The 14,587-nt window shown below is 34.4% G+C and overlaps 1 protein-coding gene across 5 annotated transcripts in view; it reads left to right on the top strand.

The window, feature by feature from the left end:
• Window positions 1-14,587, top strand: part of LOC123308282 (potassium/sodium hyperpolarization-activated cyclic nucleotide-gated channel 2) — a 364,375-nt gene that overhangs the window by 168,916 nt on the left and 180,872 nt on the right. For all 5 annotated transcript variants that reach the window (XM_044890874.1, XM_044890876.1, XM_044890875.1 and 2 more), the window contains one exon: window positions 13,415-13,930. In XM_044890874.1, the coding sequence (XP_044746809.1) occupies window positions 13,415-13,930 (516 nt within the window). The remainder of the gene's footprint in view (window positions 1-13,414; window positions 13,931-14,587) is intronic.

Below are 14,587 nucleotides of genomic sequence, written 5' to 3'. Positions count from 1 at the left end.
TTTTTCTTTCAAATGGAACGATTCATTGAGGAATAATAAGCATGCTGGTTTGTCAAACGACCAAATCCATTAATAAGAAAAAATATGTTGGAATCGGAAACAGGTATCTGACCTTGAAATATTTCATAGTATCTGGAATCGTAAGATATTTAAGAACCAGATTTCATATGTAAATAACCTCTTATTGAATTCTCAAGTTGGATAAAATATTACGATGTAGAGTAGATGAAGATCTATTTCGAGGAAATGTTCATTTCGAGAGATAGTTCTGATCTGAGTGAAATTTTTGTCGGAAAAGGGTCATATAAGATGAATGTGGAGTTAACACTTACTTCTAATGACTCACCGGTGAAAAATCCTAGAATGGCATCGGAAATTTCACGTTTTCTGAGAATAACGCCAAACATAACTTCATCGAAGGTCGAAGACCTAGAAATTTCTCACACAGAAGCTGAAAATAAACTACAACAGAAATTATTGGTTATACAGGGTGAGACATTGACATGTACAGGGTGGGCAAATTTCGATGTTTTAGCACTACAGCTTTTAAACCAGTGGAGATAGATAAAATCTGATACCCTATTCTCGGTCTCTTTTTTTGAGAAACTAATAATAGTAGTAGTCATTTTCGGCCACCTTCTTTTTTTTTCGATTTATAAGCGAAAATTAGAAAAATGGTGATTTCGAAATAAATTTATATCTCCGCTAATACTGATGAAAGAGCTTTGAAATTAAAACATTATACAGGCACTTTTTCAAGTAGAATCCAGTGGCATGCTTGCCTTTTCAGCAGGATTTTTAATTACGAAACAATGACCCAAAGTTATGTTTTTTTGAATGAGAACATTAGATTTCTGTGCGATTTTTGGAAAGCTTACTTTTTACTGATTTCAAAAATATATAGCATCATATGGTTTGTATCAATATAAATAATAAAAAATGGTCAAAAACCTTTTTTCTCAAAATTTTTATGGTTTCAACTTTTGATGAGAAAAGAAAAATGTAGGATCTTATGATTACCACAGTTTCCTTCTATTAGTCCTTTCATTTCTATGCTCCTTACTCAATTTTTTCAAGATTCAAATTTTGTGAAAATTGGTGAAAAGCATAGAAAAAATGACATGCCGGAAGGAGACTGCTCTTGTTATAGGAAGCTCTATTTTTCTGTGTTCGTCAAAAGTTGAAACCATATAAATATTGAGAAAATAGATTTTTGACCATTTTCTAATTCTATTATTCATATTGATACAAATTACAATTACATTTAATTATGTAAAAATGAATGGGTCATGTTTGAGTCTGGTGGCTTTTGTACGAAATGAAATATTCGACGTACATATATATATATACTCCATTCACTTTTATTTTAGCACTCGGTTGGCCATGGAAATTTGACACATTTCACTCTGTGTAGCACGAAAATGTGGGGTTATGAAGCTTGTCAAAACATTTTTGGGTTTTAAATCAACATTATGTTTCCCGTTCTACGTAAAAGTTTCTGTTATTACGTATTTTATCACAACGTCGAATCTCTTCGGAAAATATGTGACAAGCGTAATCGAAGTTCATACAAACTGATTGAAGGCATACCAAATCCAGTTATTTGCATGGAAAAAACAAGAGATCAGTGTAATATCATAATATGCACTAGCTTGAGGAGAGTTAATGTTCAACAATTCATTCTCGAACGATCGATACAATTTGTACAAAAGGGTAAATTGGAACAGAACATTTATTCTCCAATTACTTCAGTTAAGCCAGAACTCCACCCTTGGAATGAGTGCATTCGAACCCAACTGAGTGCTAATGCACTCAAGCAAATGAGCCAGCATTGCTAAACTTAGCATCACAACGTATTATCTTACGTACTTCCAAACAAATTGTTCACGACAGATTGTTTTTCTGTTTCTATTCGAAATATGTATTACACCATTGTTCGTCGAAATGAACATAACGTTCGAACTGTTCCATTTATCTGCAACTCTATAATTCCTCCATCAATTCTATTCATAAATTCCTTGATGAATAACGTTCCAAAGCATAAAGCTTCATAAATTCGAATCGCCCCATTATCAAACTTTGTAAACAACGAGTTGCATCAACGAATCAAATGGAGATTGTATTCCAATTGATCCCGATAAGTTTAATATTATAATTTGATTGTTACAGTGGGATGTAGTGTTCCTCGAAATTTATTTAGAATTGATATGAAGCGCAAATTGTTTTGAAGATCATTAACATTTTTTAGTGACTTCGGAATAGGCAAAGGAAAGAATACCTATTTGGATAATCGAACTCAACAATGGGGAATTCTCCCAAATTTGGGTGCATATTATGCAAGTTTGAACTAAATAATTATGAGTGTCATTCCTGATTTTTTCAAATCCACCGCGGAAACTATTCAAAATCATTCTTCGAATATGGGATTTTAAAATTTAAATCGCTTGGTTTCAAGTATACGATTTGGCAACAACGCCTACTAGAAAATGAAAAGAACAATGTCCGATCAGCTTGCTTATAAAATAACAGCTGTTGATTTACAGGCGCGTATTACTGGCGACCTTCAACTGCAACCGGCCATAAAAATCCTATAAAATTTTACGACCTTCCTCGTTCGTCGCAGACTTCACAGACAGCTATCTTTGTCTATCTCATCAAGCTGAAGTATTTGTTGTCCTTTATTATCAAGGCATATTTCAGTCGATGTTGCCATCTTGTGCACTTGAAAAGAAACGCTTTAAATTTTAAATACCCATTTTTATTTTTTATTTTTAAGTGCTTAAAATATATTTTTTTGGAAAACGATTAAAAGTGTTATTTCAGAGTGTGACGTTTCAAAGGTATTTCATAAAAAATACATCATTTTCGTCAGAAGGAGTATTGCCTATTGATAGGGATCAAGTAAACAATTCTCTCCATTCGTGGCTTTTTATATTACGTTGACATCTTTCCGAATTGTACCCAATTATATCGACAAAATGTATTTGTTGTGTTTTCAATTTTACTTCAACGATAAATTCGAAATGAAGTATTCGGCTTGTAAGTGTGTAGTTTATTTACCGATTTTGAATCCTTGCTTAACGTATGGCTGTTTACTTTTTGGACACCCTATGAATAAAGGAATAACAGAACACTCAGTATTAATGAATATATCAGAAAAATTCCCAGGAGTATATCTGTTTAGGTCAGGATAAAAAAATTATCAGTTTTTCAACCATATTTACAGAATAGTTTTTGTGTTATCGTATATGCTCTCACAAAAAACAACATAACAAAAAGTAAATAAGGGACAAAAAAGTTAGTAAGCGTTTATCGTGTTTCCTAGCTGCAATTCGCATTTTATCGTCGTACACAAGCTCGTCATGAAAAGTGACAATAGACTTATCCTCCTTTTAAAACAATTGACTCTTTTGAGTCACTATTTTTTCAAACAAGGTCATAGTTTTACTGAAACAGGAATCACAAGATCATCGTAAAATTCCTCTTTCTTTCCGCCGTAGGCCAAAATCAACCTAGCAGATGGAGTTTATACCACGGGTGTTCCTCGCCATCCGAATAAGGCTTAAATTTTCAAAGTTATAAAGGACAAACTTGAATGAAGGAAAAAAAACCATTTCGAACAAATCCCAGGTGACCACATCACGTAGCAGCTATATAGCAGAAATATATCCAGTGTTCCTTGTTTTATAACTTAGATATAGCATTCAGAGCACAAATTTGGAACAGTTATATATCAGCTATGCTCATATGTCTGCTTCAAATAATGAACCCATCTCCATTCTAGAAAGAGCATAAATAGTTCAAATATGGATCATGTGAATATTTGTTGCAAATGAGATCTATATGTAATACATTGATGTAAGATGGCAAAAGAGTGTTCTTGATAACGCTTCAACAAAAATTGATCAAATTATGGAAATCAATAAAAATGTTTGCTATAATGTTGAACTCAAATTGTGTGTTTTCAATTGGAGCGTTCTGAACAATCCTTGTTGAAACGAAAATTCCAAAACATCTCTGATCAGTTCGGTGAGGTATATAAACGAATGGACTCATGTTCAAAAACTACTTTTTCATAGATTCCAGATTACAAAATTGATGACGAAAGATTACTGCACAAAATGAAGGCACTAGATTAGAACAGGTTTTTGCAATTAAACATTAATGGTGTCATAGTATCTTCATGATCTTAACCTGATACATGGCAAATACAGAACAAAGTTACAAAAAAATATTACGTGAATTCAATGGAGCTGGAACATGAAATGTACAAAATGTGGATATAATCCGAATACAGCACAGCCACATCCCAAATATCAGACACGTAAAGGTCACAGAAAAATAACACATAACGAAGTTCTCTATTAGATCTCCCAACAAAACATAACAGATATGTTACTGGTCACCTAAGCTTGATCAGCCTGTGACTTCCGGAAACCATAGAAAAAAACTAAAATTCAATCTTCCGATAGAGAATTTTTACTTTCCCTGAATTCTTGATAGGTTTTCGAAAATCCCAACCAACAGTTCTTCAAATTAATTTCAGGAAATGTCGAAACATAGGATTTCAGTTTTTTCCGAAAGTTAAAGACTTCCATTTCGAGTATAGGGTTCATTTAGGCAACCCTCCTTTTTTATACGTGTAAATGACTGAAACCATAAAAAATATAGGTTGTAATTTGAAAATATTGAGTATTGAAGAACTCGATTTGTCCAACATGATGATTTTCTCTTAAACATACATCTGATCTTAATAGCGTTAGAATGCTACGAAATCACAAAATTGAAACTGCTGAAAAATTTTTTTGAGAAAACCTAACCTGCAGAAATATAACGAAAAGCGTAGGGCTCATTTTCACCATTTTTTTCATAAGAATCCAAATAACTCAAATCATTGAGTGTTTTCTCAAGGTATGGCAACTTCTTCGATTGCCATTAAATCAGCTTTCGAACGATGCAGAGCCTACCCGATGTGCCATTCCAATTGAAAGTGTTTTTTACCGTTTCCGATATAACATGAGGTTGGATAGGAACGAAAATACTTCAGGGAAAATTGTCGAAAAACCCAACATGCTAATTTTCACCACAAAATTGTGACTAGTCCTCCTGTATACCGGGTGGCCCACCCCAGACGCGGCGCTCATTTTGAGGGAGTGAATAAAGATATTTTCAAAATCTTTTCTTGTGATGTGTGTAGGGTGTTCAAAAGCACAATTAAAAATTATTATCATATATATAGGGTGTTCGAAAACAAAGATTCAGACCAAAGTTACACATTTTTAAATGTAGCACCTTGTATTTGACCTCAGAAATGGAGTTTTTTTAAATAGCAATTAATGAAGAAACTAGTTACGCCAGCGATACAGACAGTATTTTTTCGATTAGACAAGTTGGCTACTCCTACAAATAATAAAAATTTCAACTCTGGAATATACAGAGTGATCATAATTAATTCTCAAACATCAGCTACAAATAATCGTCAAAAACTGCTGACAAACTATCAGTTTCAGGTGTAGGAAAACCTTATGAAATTGATTTTTACGTTCAACGAGATATAAAATACTGGGTGTCCCATTTAATTTAAGAAAGTTTTTGGCGATTATTTGTCGTTGATGTTTGAGAATTAATTATGATCACTCTGTATATTCCAGAGTTGAAATTTTTTATGTAAAGGAGTAGCCAACTTGTCTACTCCAAAAAATACTGTCTATTTTGCGGGTTTAACTAGTTTCGTCATTAATTGCTGTTTAAAAAAATTTATATTTTCATTTTTTCGCCATTATCTCGTAACAGGTGCTTCTAAGGTATAAAGAGATCTGAAGAAACTCATCATAATTTGAGTTTGTCATTTTATTTTCGAGGTCAAATACAGGGTGTTACATTTAAAAAAGGGTAACTTTCTTCTATATCTTTGTTGTCGAACACCCTGTATATATGACAATAATTTTAAATTGTGCTTTTGAACACCCTACATACACAAGAACAACATACATACACAAGAAATGATTTTCAAAATATCTTTATTTACTCCCTCAAAATGAGCACCGCATCTGGGGTGGGCTACCCGGTATATGTCCTTGAACACCAGCAAAACGTTCATTTTATCGTAGAATATAGTTGAATCTGTCACCAACACAAGAAAGTGTATTAAACAATTGCTCAAGGGATCCAAATCATGATAATTTCATTAAGAGCCTTTAATTATGTCGAGATAGGTTATAGTTATTTTCCTAACAACTGCGGAAAGCTTCTTTCCTCAAGAGTTAGGAACATTCCACTTGGAAAAATTGACTCCAGGTGGCATATCGCTTGTTTGGAAGTCCCAGTTGTGACCTTTTTTGTACGGTTGAATCATTGTCGAATTTCGATCGATTACTTATCTAACCCTAAGATACACCAAAACGAAAAAATCTTCACTTGGTAAAATTATGTGGCTATACATCTTGTCTGAAAAACTGTTTATCTTAGTTACTTTTTGTACTCCCTCCCATATACTTAACCTCTTTTCCAGCGTTTAATAATTTCATTATATCCGTGCGATTTCGTATTGTTGATAATATTTCAAAAGGCACTCATCCAGGTGTCATTTATTGTTCGTTACGTCTCCCTTTCGAATCCTGCCGGTTGAAAGCGGTGTGCGGCTATACCTACTGTATCCTCGACATTTTCATTCACACCGATTCTAGAACATTGAACAAAGGGATTCATCTCTTGAAAATTCCTCTCTGGCGTCGGGCCAGTAGAGCGTTTTTCTGAAATGAGTTTTACTCGTTGATTTTTATCACCACCTCCGTCAAAAGAAAAATGCCAACTTCGCGGTCTGTTCCTACGCCGCGGAACATCGCTTTTTTTGCAGCATCGAACCCGCACTTAAAATTTACCAAGGAAACTCGTAAAGCATCCCAGATTCGATACGTTAGTTGGGGATTCACATTCGTTAGGTGAGCGAGTTTTATGTTCTGCGTCTAAATGGGACACGGACTTGTTGGCGGTCGTCGTTTCTCCGAAATCTATGCGTGATCATGAGATTTGCTGATGATTTCACTGGTTGTACTCAAAACAAATAATAAAGATAATTGAAAAAAAATTTTATGAGAAGTAGGTATTTTTTTCGTTAGAAAATTTTGTATCAATTATGAATGAATGAAAAAAATTTTAAACAAAGGGAAATTGTCGGTAGAGAGGGAGGTGCTCATTTGGGGGAGGTTCTAACATAACCTCAAATTCACTGAACGAACGCAAATAATAATATATAATTACAATAATAATTACAAAAAAGTTGCCAACGTTTCGAGGACTTTTCTCCTCTTTTTCAAGGCTGTGAAAAGAAAAAACAAGTTCAAGGTAATCATTATACAAGGAAGCTACTCTCAATACCAATATTTTGTACTTTTTAAAAACTGTTTAGAACTAAAATCATCTATCTAAATGCAGGCCGGAGCCATAAACCTAACCTAACTCAGTCATAAACTTATGGTGCAGTGGACTGGACTATTGAACTTTGTCAAACACAAAATAAAACATGGGGCAAATTACTGTCACACCCACTACATTAAGAACTACGTTGTATTCTTCTCGAGTCTCCATTATAACTGTGGACCATAGACCTCCACTGTGACCTGTCTAACGCTAGTTGTTCCCAGTTATGATTGGCATTAACTGATTTTTGGGATTGATGCAGTATATCCTTAAACCCCTTATACTGGTATCCTGGTTTCCGGGCTCCCTCTGTGAATTCGCCATACACAGCTATTTTGGAGAGTCTGGTGTCTTGTGGCCGCTCCATCTGAGTCGGGCTCTCGTTACTTTAGTCTCAATTGTTATACAACTCGCTCGCTGCAAGACTTCTGCATTTTAAACTTGTGGAACCATCTGGTGTGCACTATTTGTCTAAGATGACGTTGTTGCATTTTTTCAAGCTGTTTAATTTGTCGGCTCTAAGGCGTCCAACTTTCGCTTCTTCAAATAAGTGTTGTTGTAAAAGAAGGTCATGGTCTTCAGATTGAGGTCGTGATTTTGAAACACCCTGTCCTTTAGCTTCCAGAATGCCCGTGATGTCGAATTGATACGGTTGTGTATTTCCGTGTCTAGATTAGCCCTAGTATGTATGAAGCTTCCTAAGTATTTGAACTGCTCGACCTGTTCTAGAGTTTCATCCTCCAGGCTGATATCTCTTTGAAGGCTTTCTGACGGACTTACCAGGATTTTGGTTTTCATCATTCCACTACGAAAAAGTGGGTAAAAACGCACGTTCACAGAATTTTTCAATGAAAAATGAAATTTCAGGACTGCGTGTCTATTATCCTATGAAGGAATGATGAAAATATTAGGAAAAATTTTTATGAAAGGCTGCTTCCTTGTGGGCATATGTATCTGCCTAATTATTGAGCTTTCATTAGAGTTGAATGAGAAATTTTCTCCCTTTCCTAGTATTCGTTTCCGTCACAGAGTTTTGACGATGAATTATTTGTGTGTGTGTTGGATTGCGGGAAATAGCTCCAGATCACTCTTTCGAATTACGCTTCCTCGAAATTTACATTTCCCGAAACATAAATAATACAGCAGGATTTATACCCAAACTTCCAAGTTACGCATTAGCGTTTGTGCTGAAGCGGCTTGCAATCCAAAACCTAACACACCTGGCCAATCTTTCTATTTGCTTGTAAATATATAGGAACAAGGAATTTCAAAGGAAAATCTGTCGTACCTTGAATCTAATACTTCGAGGAATTATAATGGTACCTTGGAATGATTTCAATTAGTTAGGTATATCCCCACTGAAAACGATAACATCGAAGATGACATTCATTTATTATTAGAGATCAAAATTGAAGATACATAGTTTCTACAATTCTGCTCGATATTTATTCAAATTGAGTTAACTATGAATTATGTACATACTTGATTTCATTGAAGTTCTTGACGTTTCAGCTAACAAATGAAAATCAATTATCGGAAAATTTCAATTCGTATCATAGAGATGGATTTTCATTGAGAATGGACATGTTTGTGTTTGTGATTTTGCCTTGTAGTTGGGGAGCTCAAGAGTGAAATTCGGTAGTTACTCGAGCGGGTCAGATTAATATAAGGGGAGATACTTTGGAACCTGTATAGTACCTCTGCCAAAAATTAGATCAGTATATACATATATAGTCCATTCAAGAATGATTGACATCTCGAGTGGCTATGGAAAATCGAATTAAAGTTGGTAATAGCTCATAAGTTGAGATTTTTTTGCGGAATTCAGGTTGGTATTGTGAATAAACAGTGATCTGTAGTCCTCTTATGTGTGAATCTATGCACTAACCGACAATAATTTGAATTTTGTACTTCTATTTATGTTCTTAATTTAATCGTACAAATTGAAAACATAAGTGTTTCAATTTTGAATGCTGATTAATATGCTTTGAATTCAAATATTTCTTTTATTCAGATACTTGTCTAGGTTATATTTGCATATTCCTCTTCTGTGAGTGAAACTATAGAAATTATTGAAGATATTTTGTGATCAGATATTAAGCTGCGTCTGGATTTTCAAGACCTACTGGGATATCAATCATTTTTGAATGGACTATATAAGGGGAATTGTCTAGGACAGCCTGTCAGAATAGTAGAAAAAACGATCATTGTACATACTAGAGCGTGTCAGATTGAGATGTATGTGGTTAATTAAATGTTGAAAAGTATATATTTTTTTAATCTAACAATTTAGTTGACAATACTTGTCACTTGTACATTCTCGAGCGCGTTGGCTTTTTTCTTAATTTGAAGCTAATGATTCAAGAATAATGGAAAAAATATAATATCTGACAGTTTCAGCAAGGCGAAAAACTAAAAATTGGCCATAAGGGGAAAAAATCAGTTTTTTTTTTATTTTCCCCTTTTCTGGGCTTCGAATTGTTTTCGCATTCATTATAGAAGTTGTAGAGTATAACATTCTCTTCAAATTGCGTTACGTTCGAATTGTCAGTCTCTTGAAAAGTAGCTTCCTTTGGATCCCATTAACATATCCTCTGAAAATCTGACACGCTCAAATTTTTTTTTACCATTTCCAACTCTTCCGTAGCGAACTGATAGAAATATGAATTTATTTTGATTATAGAAGTAATATATCGACATATATAGGAAGTCCCAAAACTAGTGCATCAAACGATAGAGTAGACCAAATACTATCGAATGACACCAACATTTGTCCAGCGAAAATGCACTTTTACAAAATAATTAGAATTATATGAAAATACCTAAAATTGTCGAATTTCGAACTTTTTCTTTTAATCACAGGTCCAGTTTGTGATTAAGAATGATTAAGAGATTAGCTCATATCAATCCTAGATTATCACCCTTAATTGAAATTATTAAGTAGTCAATCGAAAACCTCAGTAAATGTAAATTAAAATAATTTTTTTCTACATAATTTTTATTACTCAGAATAGAACCACCTCTAGTTTCATACAAATTTTACTCTGCAAACAGTTTTCTTCCCCATTTTTTGAAGATCGATAACTGGTAAAAAACATTAACAATATTTTTCGATTCATTGATTAGAATCATTTAATTAGGGATGTTTATAGGTTTCAAAACAGATTGAATGTGATTTTTAAATTCTAAAATTGAAAAAAAAATGATTTCAATTGAACTATTGTTGCTAATTTTCATGAACCAGAATTTTCAAATTCAGAGTTAACTGTCATCGATAATTCGTTTTAAGTACCACGTCTATCTTTACTATATAACAGATATATAATGGTCAACAGTCCACAGAGGTCTAATTTATATTTTGTGAAATGTTTTGGTCTCATTTCTTCTGAAAACATGATATTTAAGCAAATCATTCAGAAAAAAGGCTAGATTAAGAGTAAACTAAACTTTGACTTTGAATACCTTTCGACTGAGTTCATTTATTGAAAAATAACATCACATTGTAGAGCGTTGAATTCGTTATAAAATATAGTTATAAAAATCGGAGGAAAAAATGTTTTTTCCCTGTGTTATTCTTATGCGAAATCGAAAAGTGCGATGTGTACAACATAAATATTGTTATTGGGCTCATATTTTCAGAGGCCTATTTTGACATTTAAACGAAACTTTTGAGCGTGGTTTAAAGAAAGAATGATTTTTTTATTTTTTTTTTAATCCCCTACTGTACAGGGTGGCGAAATTGGTGATACCTGAACTACAACTTCTTAACCCAACGAGATAGAGTAAAATGAATGTGCCATTCATGTCGTCGTTTTTCGAGAAACTAATACTGCCATCAACTCTATTCCTCTATCTTCTTTTGTTTTCGAGTTATAGGTCAAAATTTAAAATTTAAACTTTGGTCATTATCTCCGTTCCTGTTTTTGCTAGGATATTGAAATGAAAACATTACAGAGACACTTTTTTGATAGCAATCTAGTGGCGTACTATGATTTTTTCCAACAGGTTTATTTGCTGAGCTATATCATAAAGTTGTGTTTTTTCTTAGGAAAACAATAATTTGAAATGAATCACCATTTTTTTTCTTTCCAGAAGTAATCTTAAACTACTGTTGTCATAAGAAAAAAACATATCTTTATGTTATAGATCAGTATATAAACCTGTTGGAAAATCATAGCATGCCACTGGATTGCTATCAAAAAAGTGTCTTTATAATGTTTTAATTTCAACATCCTAGCACAAACAGAAACGGAGATAATGACAAAAGTTGAAATTTCAATGCTGACCTATAACTCGAAACCAAAATAAGAAATTGGCACTATTAGTTTCTCGAAAAAAGACGACCGTAATGTGCCATGCATTTTCCTCCTTCTTGTTGGGTTGAGAAAGTTGTATTTCAGGTATCACCAATTTTGCCCAGCCTGTACAGGGTATCCCAAATTGCTTGATTTTGGCTGTTTCTGGTACTTCTAGACTACATAGGTAAAAACTTTGAGAGGAGTTCTGTTCTCGATTTTCGTGAAAAGTCCATTACTGATAACCGTTTCACGATATCTTCATTTGCCTTGAAGATATAACCGAATTTTGATATTTGGTCGATTTCGAAAATGGGACATATGTTAGTTCTTTATTTATGAAAATATCTTTCTACACTTTCTACAGGCACTTTTTCATTGGAAATACACGATACCATATTCAACTTTTTCCTATCTCTTGTACTAAGGGTGGAAAAAAAACAACTTCGTTATTTTAAATATGAATGAATTCTTTTTTTGGCCTCATATCATCCAAAAAAAAAAAAATGGTTTTCAAAAATATATATATATGTCGACCCTGAAGAAGCAATAAAAACAATTGCGAAAGCTTGTTTGAGATAAAAGAGTGGTTATTTTCCATAAATGAGTCGTTAAACCCTTAATTTTCTATTATTCATATTACAGAGTCTGATAGCACATAAATTATGTCGATATATTACTTCCTTAGTCAAGGCAAAATCACCATTTCAGTAAAATTTGCATTTTTGATAGAATTCTATGAAACCATTGGCCACAAAATTGTCCACTACCAAAAAATCTCCATCTCTTTGATACGAATTGAAACTGTCTATCAAATATAAAAACTTTACTGAAATAATGATTTCTCCTTGAGTAAGAGAGTAATATATCGATATATGTAGATATATTTTTGAAAAGCTCATTTTTTTCTGGATGATATAAGAACAAAAAGGAATGCATTCGTATTTAAAATAACGAATTTGTTCTTTTCGACCTTCAGTGCAAGACATAAAAAAAGTTAAATATCAAATATGGTATCGTATTTCCAATGAGAAAGTGCTTGTAGAAAGTTTTTACCGTTTTCAGATATTTTCGTAAATAAAGAAGTAACGGCACATTTTCGAAATCCACAAAATATCAAAATTTGATTATATCTTCAAGACAAATGAAGATATCGTGAAACTGTTTTCAGTAATGGACTTTTCACGAAAATCGAGCCCAGGACTCCTCTCAACGTTTTTTCCTATCTGGTCTAAAAGTACCAGAAGCAGCCAAAATCAAGCAATTTGGGATACCCTGTACAGTTACTCTGAAAAAATTAAATTTTCATTCCATTTGCTCCCAATTTATATTATTCTTCAATCAGACGAAGTTTTCTTTTTGTGTAACAGGTAGAAAATCTGCAAGTCAGGCGAACCACCCTCTGCTGAGGGGGAACAAGTGTGGGGTTTCTCACTCTGCTGAGCTCGAGACCCACTAAAAACCCTTAAATGCTTCTTAACTGACTCAGACGAAGTCGACGTGTTTTTTGCAACTTATCATCCCTAGAAATACTGCCTAACATTTCCTTTTCACGCTGTATACAGGCAACGTAACTCTATATTCGAAACGAGCATAATTTTCTCGCTCGAAAAATGGAATAACTGACGATGTGCCAGCCGCAAATCGGCTAATAAACCGGACAATTGGCAACAGCATGATTAATATTTGTGTGTTTTCAGGGACGGCGGAGTCGCGGAAGGTGTGCGGGGTTGCGGGGGTGCGCGGCGCGTGCCCAGTCTCCGTTTGGCGAACGGTCGTGTGGCGGCGGCCCAGTCCGAAGAAGAGATCCGCTCGCCGCCTCCGCACCGCCTAGCCAAGGATGACTCGATCAAGATCAGCATCGAGAACACGAACACGTGCACGGACTCTCTGGTGACGGCCATCGATGATGAAACGTTGCTCATCGCCGACTATTTATCCAACGATATGAACTACAAAGGCTCGGGAAAGGTCCACTTCGGTGTGGACGATGTGTCCCTGTACGGCACCCCCAAGGAGGAACCCGGTCCTACTCCCCTGGGTTCCGTGGAGGCCGGCAAGCAGAGCTTCATCAAGAACCAGCTGCAAGCTCTGTTCCAGCCCACCGACAACAAGTTGGCCATGAAACTGTTCGGCTCCAAAAAGGCGCTGATGAAAGAGAGAATAAGACAAAAGGCCTCTGGTCATTGGGTGATACATCCTTGCTCCAGTTTTAGGTGAGTTATTACGGTAGCCCTGCGAATGACTCTCACTATTTTAGAACCTCTAGCACCAACTATCTTTCGTCTTCGTAGCTGCAAGATTACTCTAGAACTCTTTCCTGTATGCAACAAGGTGATAACTCCCGCCGGATAGAAGGATGATGCTTTGAATGAAAAAATATCTATTTCTTTTGACTACGTTCACATTAGAGAAATTAGGATTTTCTAACCCCTTTTTCTCGCAAAATGTAAGAGAAATATAGGGTGTCTGTAAACAAATACGAAGGAAAAAATAAGGGTAGTTCCTATAATTTTTTTTCGAAATCAATCTCCCTTCCAAGATACAGCCTTTGGAAGGCGATGAAGAGTTGACTGTTTTTAATTTTTTTTACGTTTTCTAAACAACACTGAGTCATGAAACTATACATAATAAGAAGCACTCAGTAGATGTTACTCACACAATTTTAGTCATTCTATGGAACACTCTATACGATGAAATGGAATGAACAATGATAAAAACTGTTTGAAAGTTTTTATTTATTCCGAGAAAAGTATCGACTGTATTGAAATTTTTCAAGAGACTTTTTTTCTCCAGAATGGATTGGGAAACCATAAGAGAATTTTATTTTTCGAAAATCTATCCCACGAAAACAATTTTTGAAGGAAAATCAT

This window comes from Coccinella septempunctata, chromosome 2, assembly GCF_907165205.1.
Source record: "Coccinella septempunctata chromosome 2, icCocSept1.1, whole genome shotgun sequence".
Taxonomy (NCBI): domain Eukaryota; kingdom Metazoa; phylum Arthropoda; class Insecta; order Coleoptera; family Coccinellidae; genus Coccinella; species Coccinella septempunctata.
This window is presented reverse-complemented; position numbering and strand designations above follow the sequence as displayed.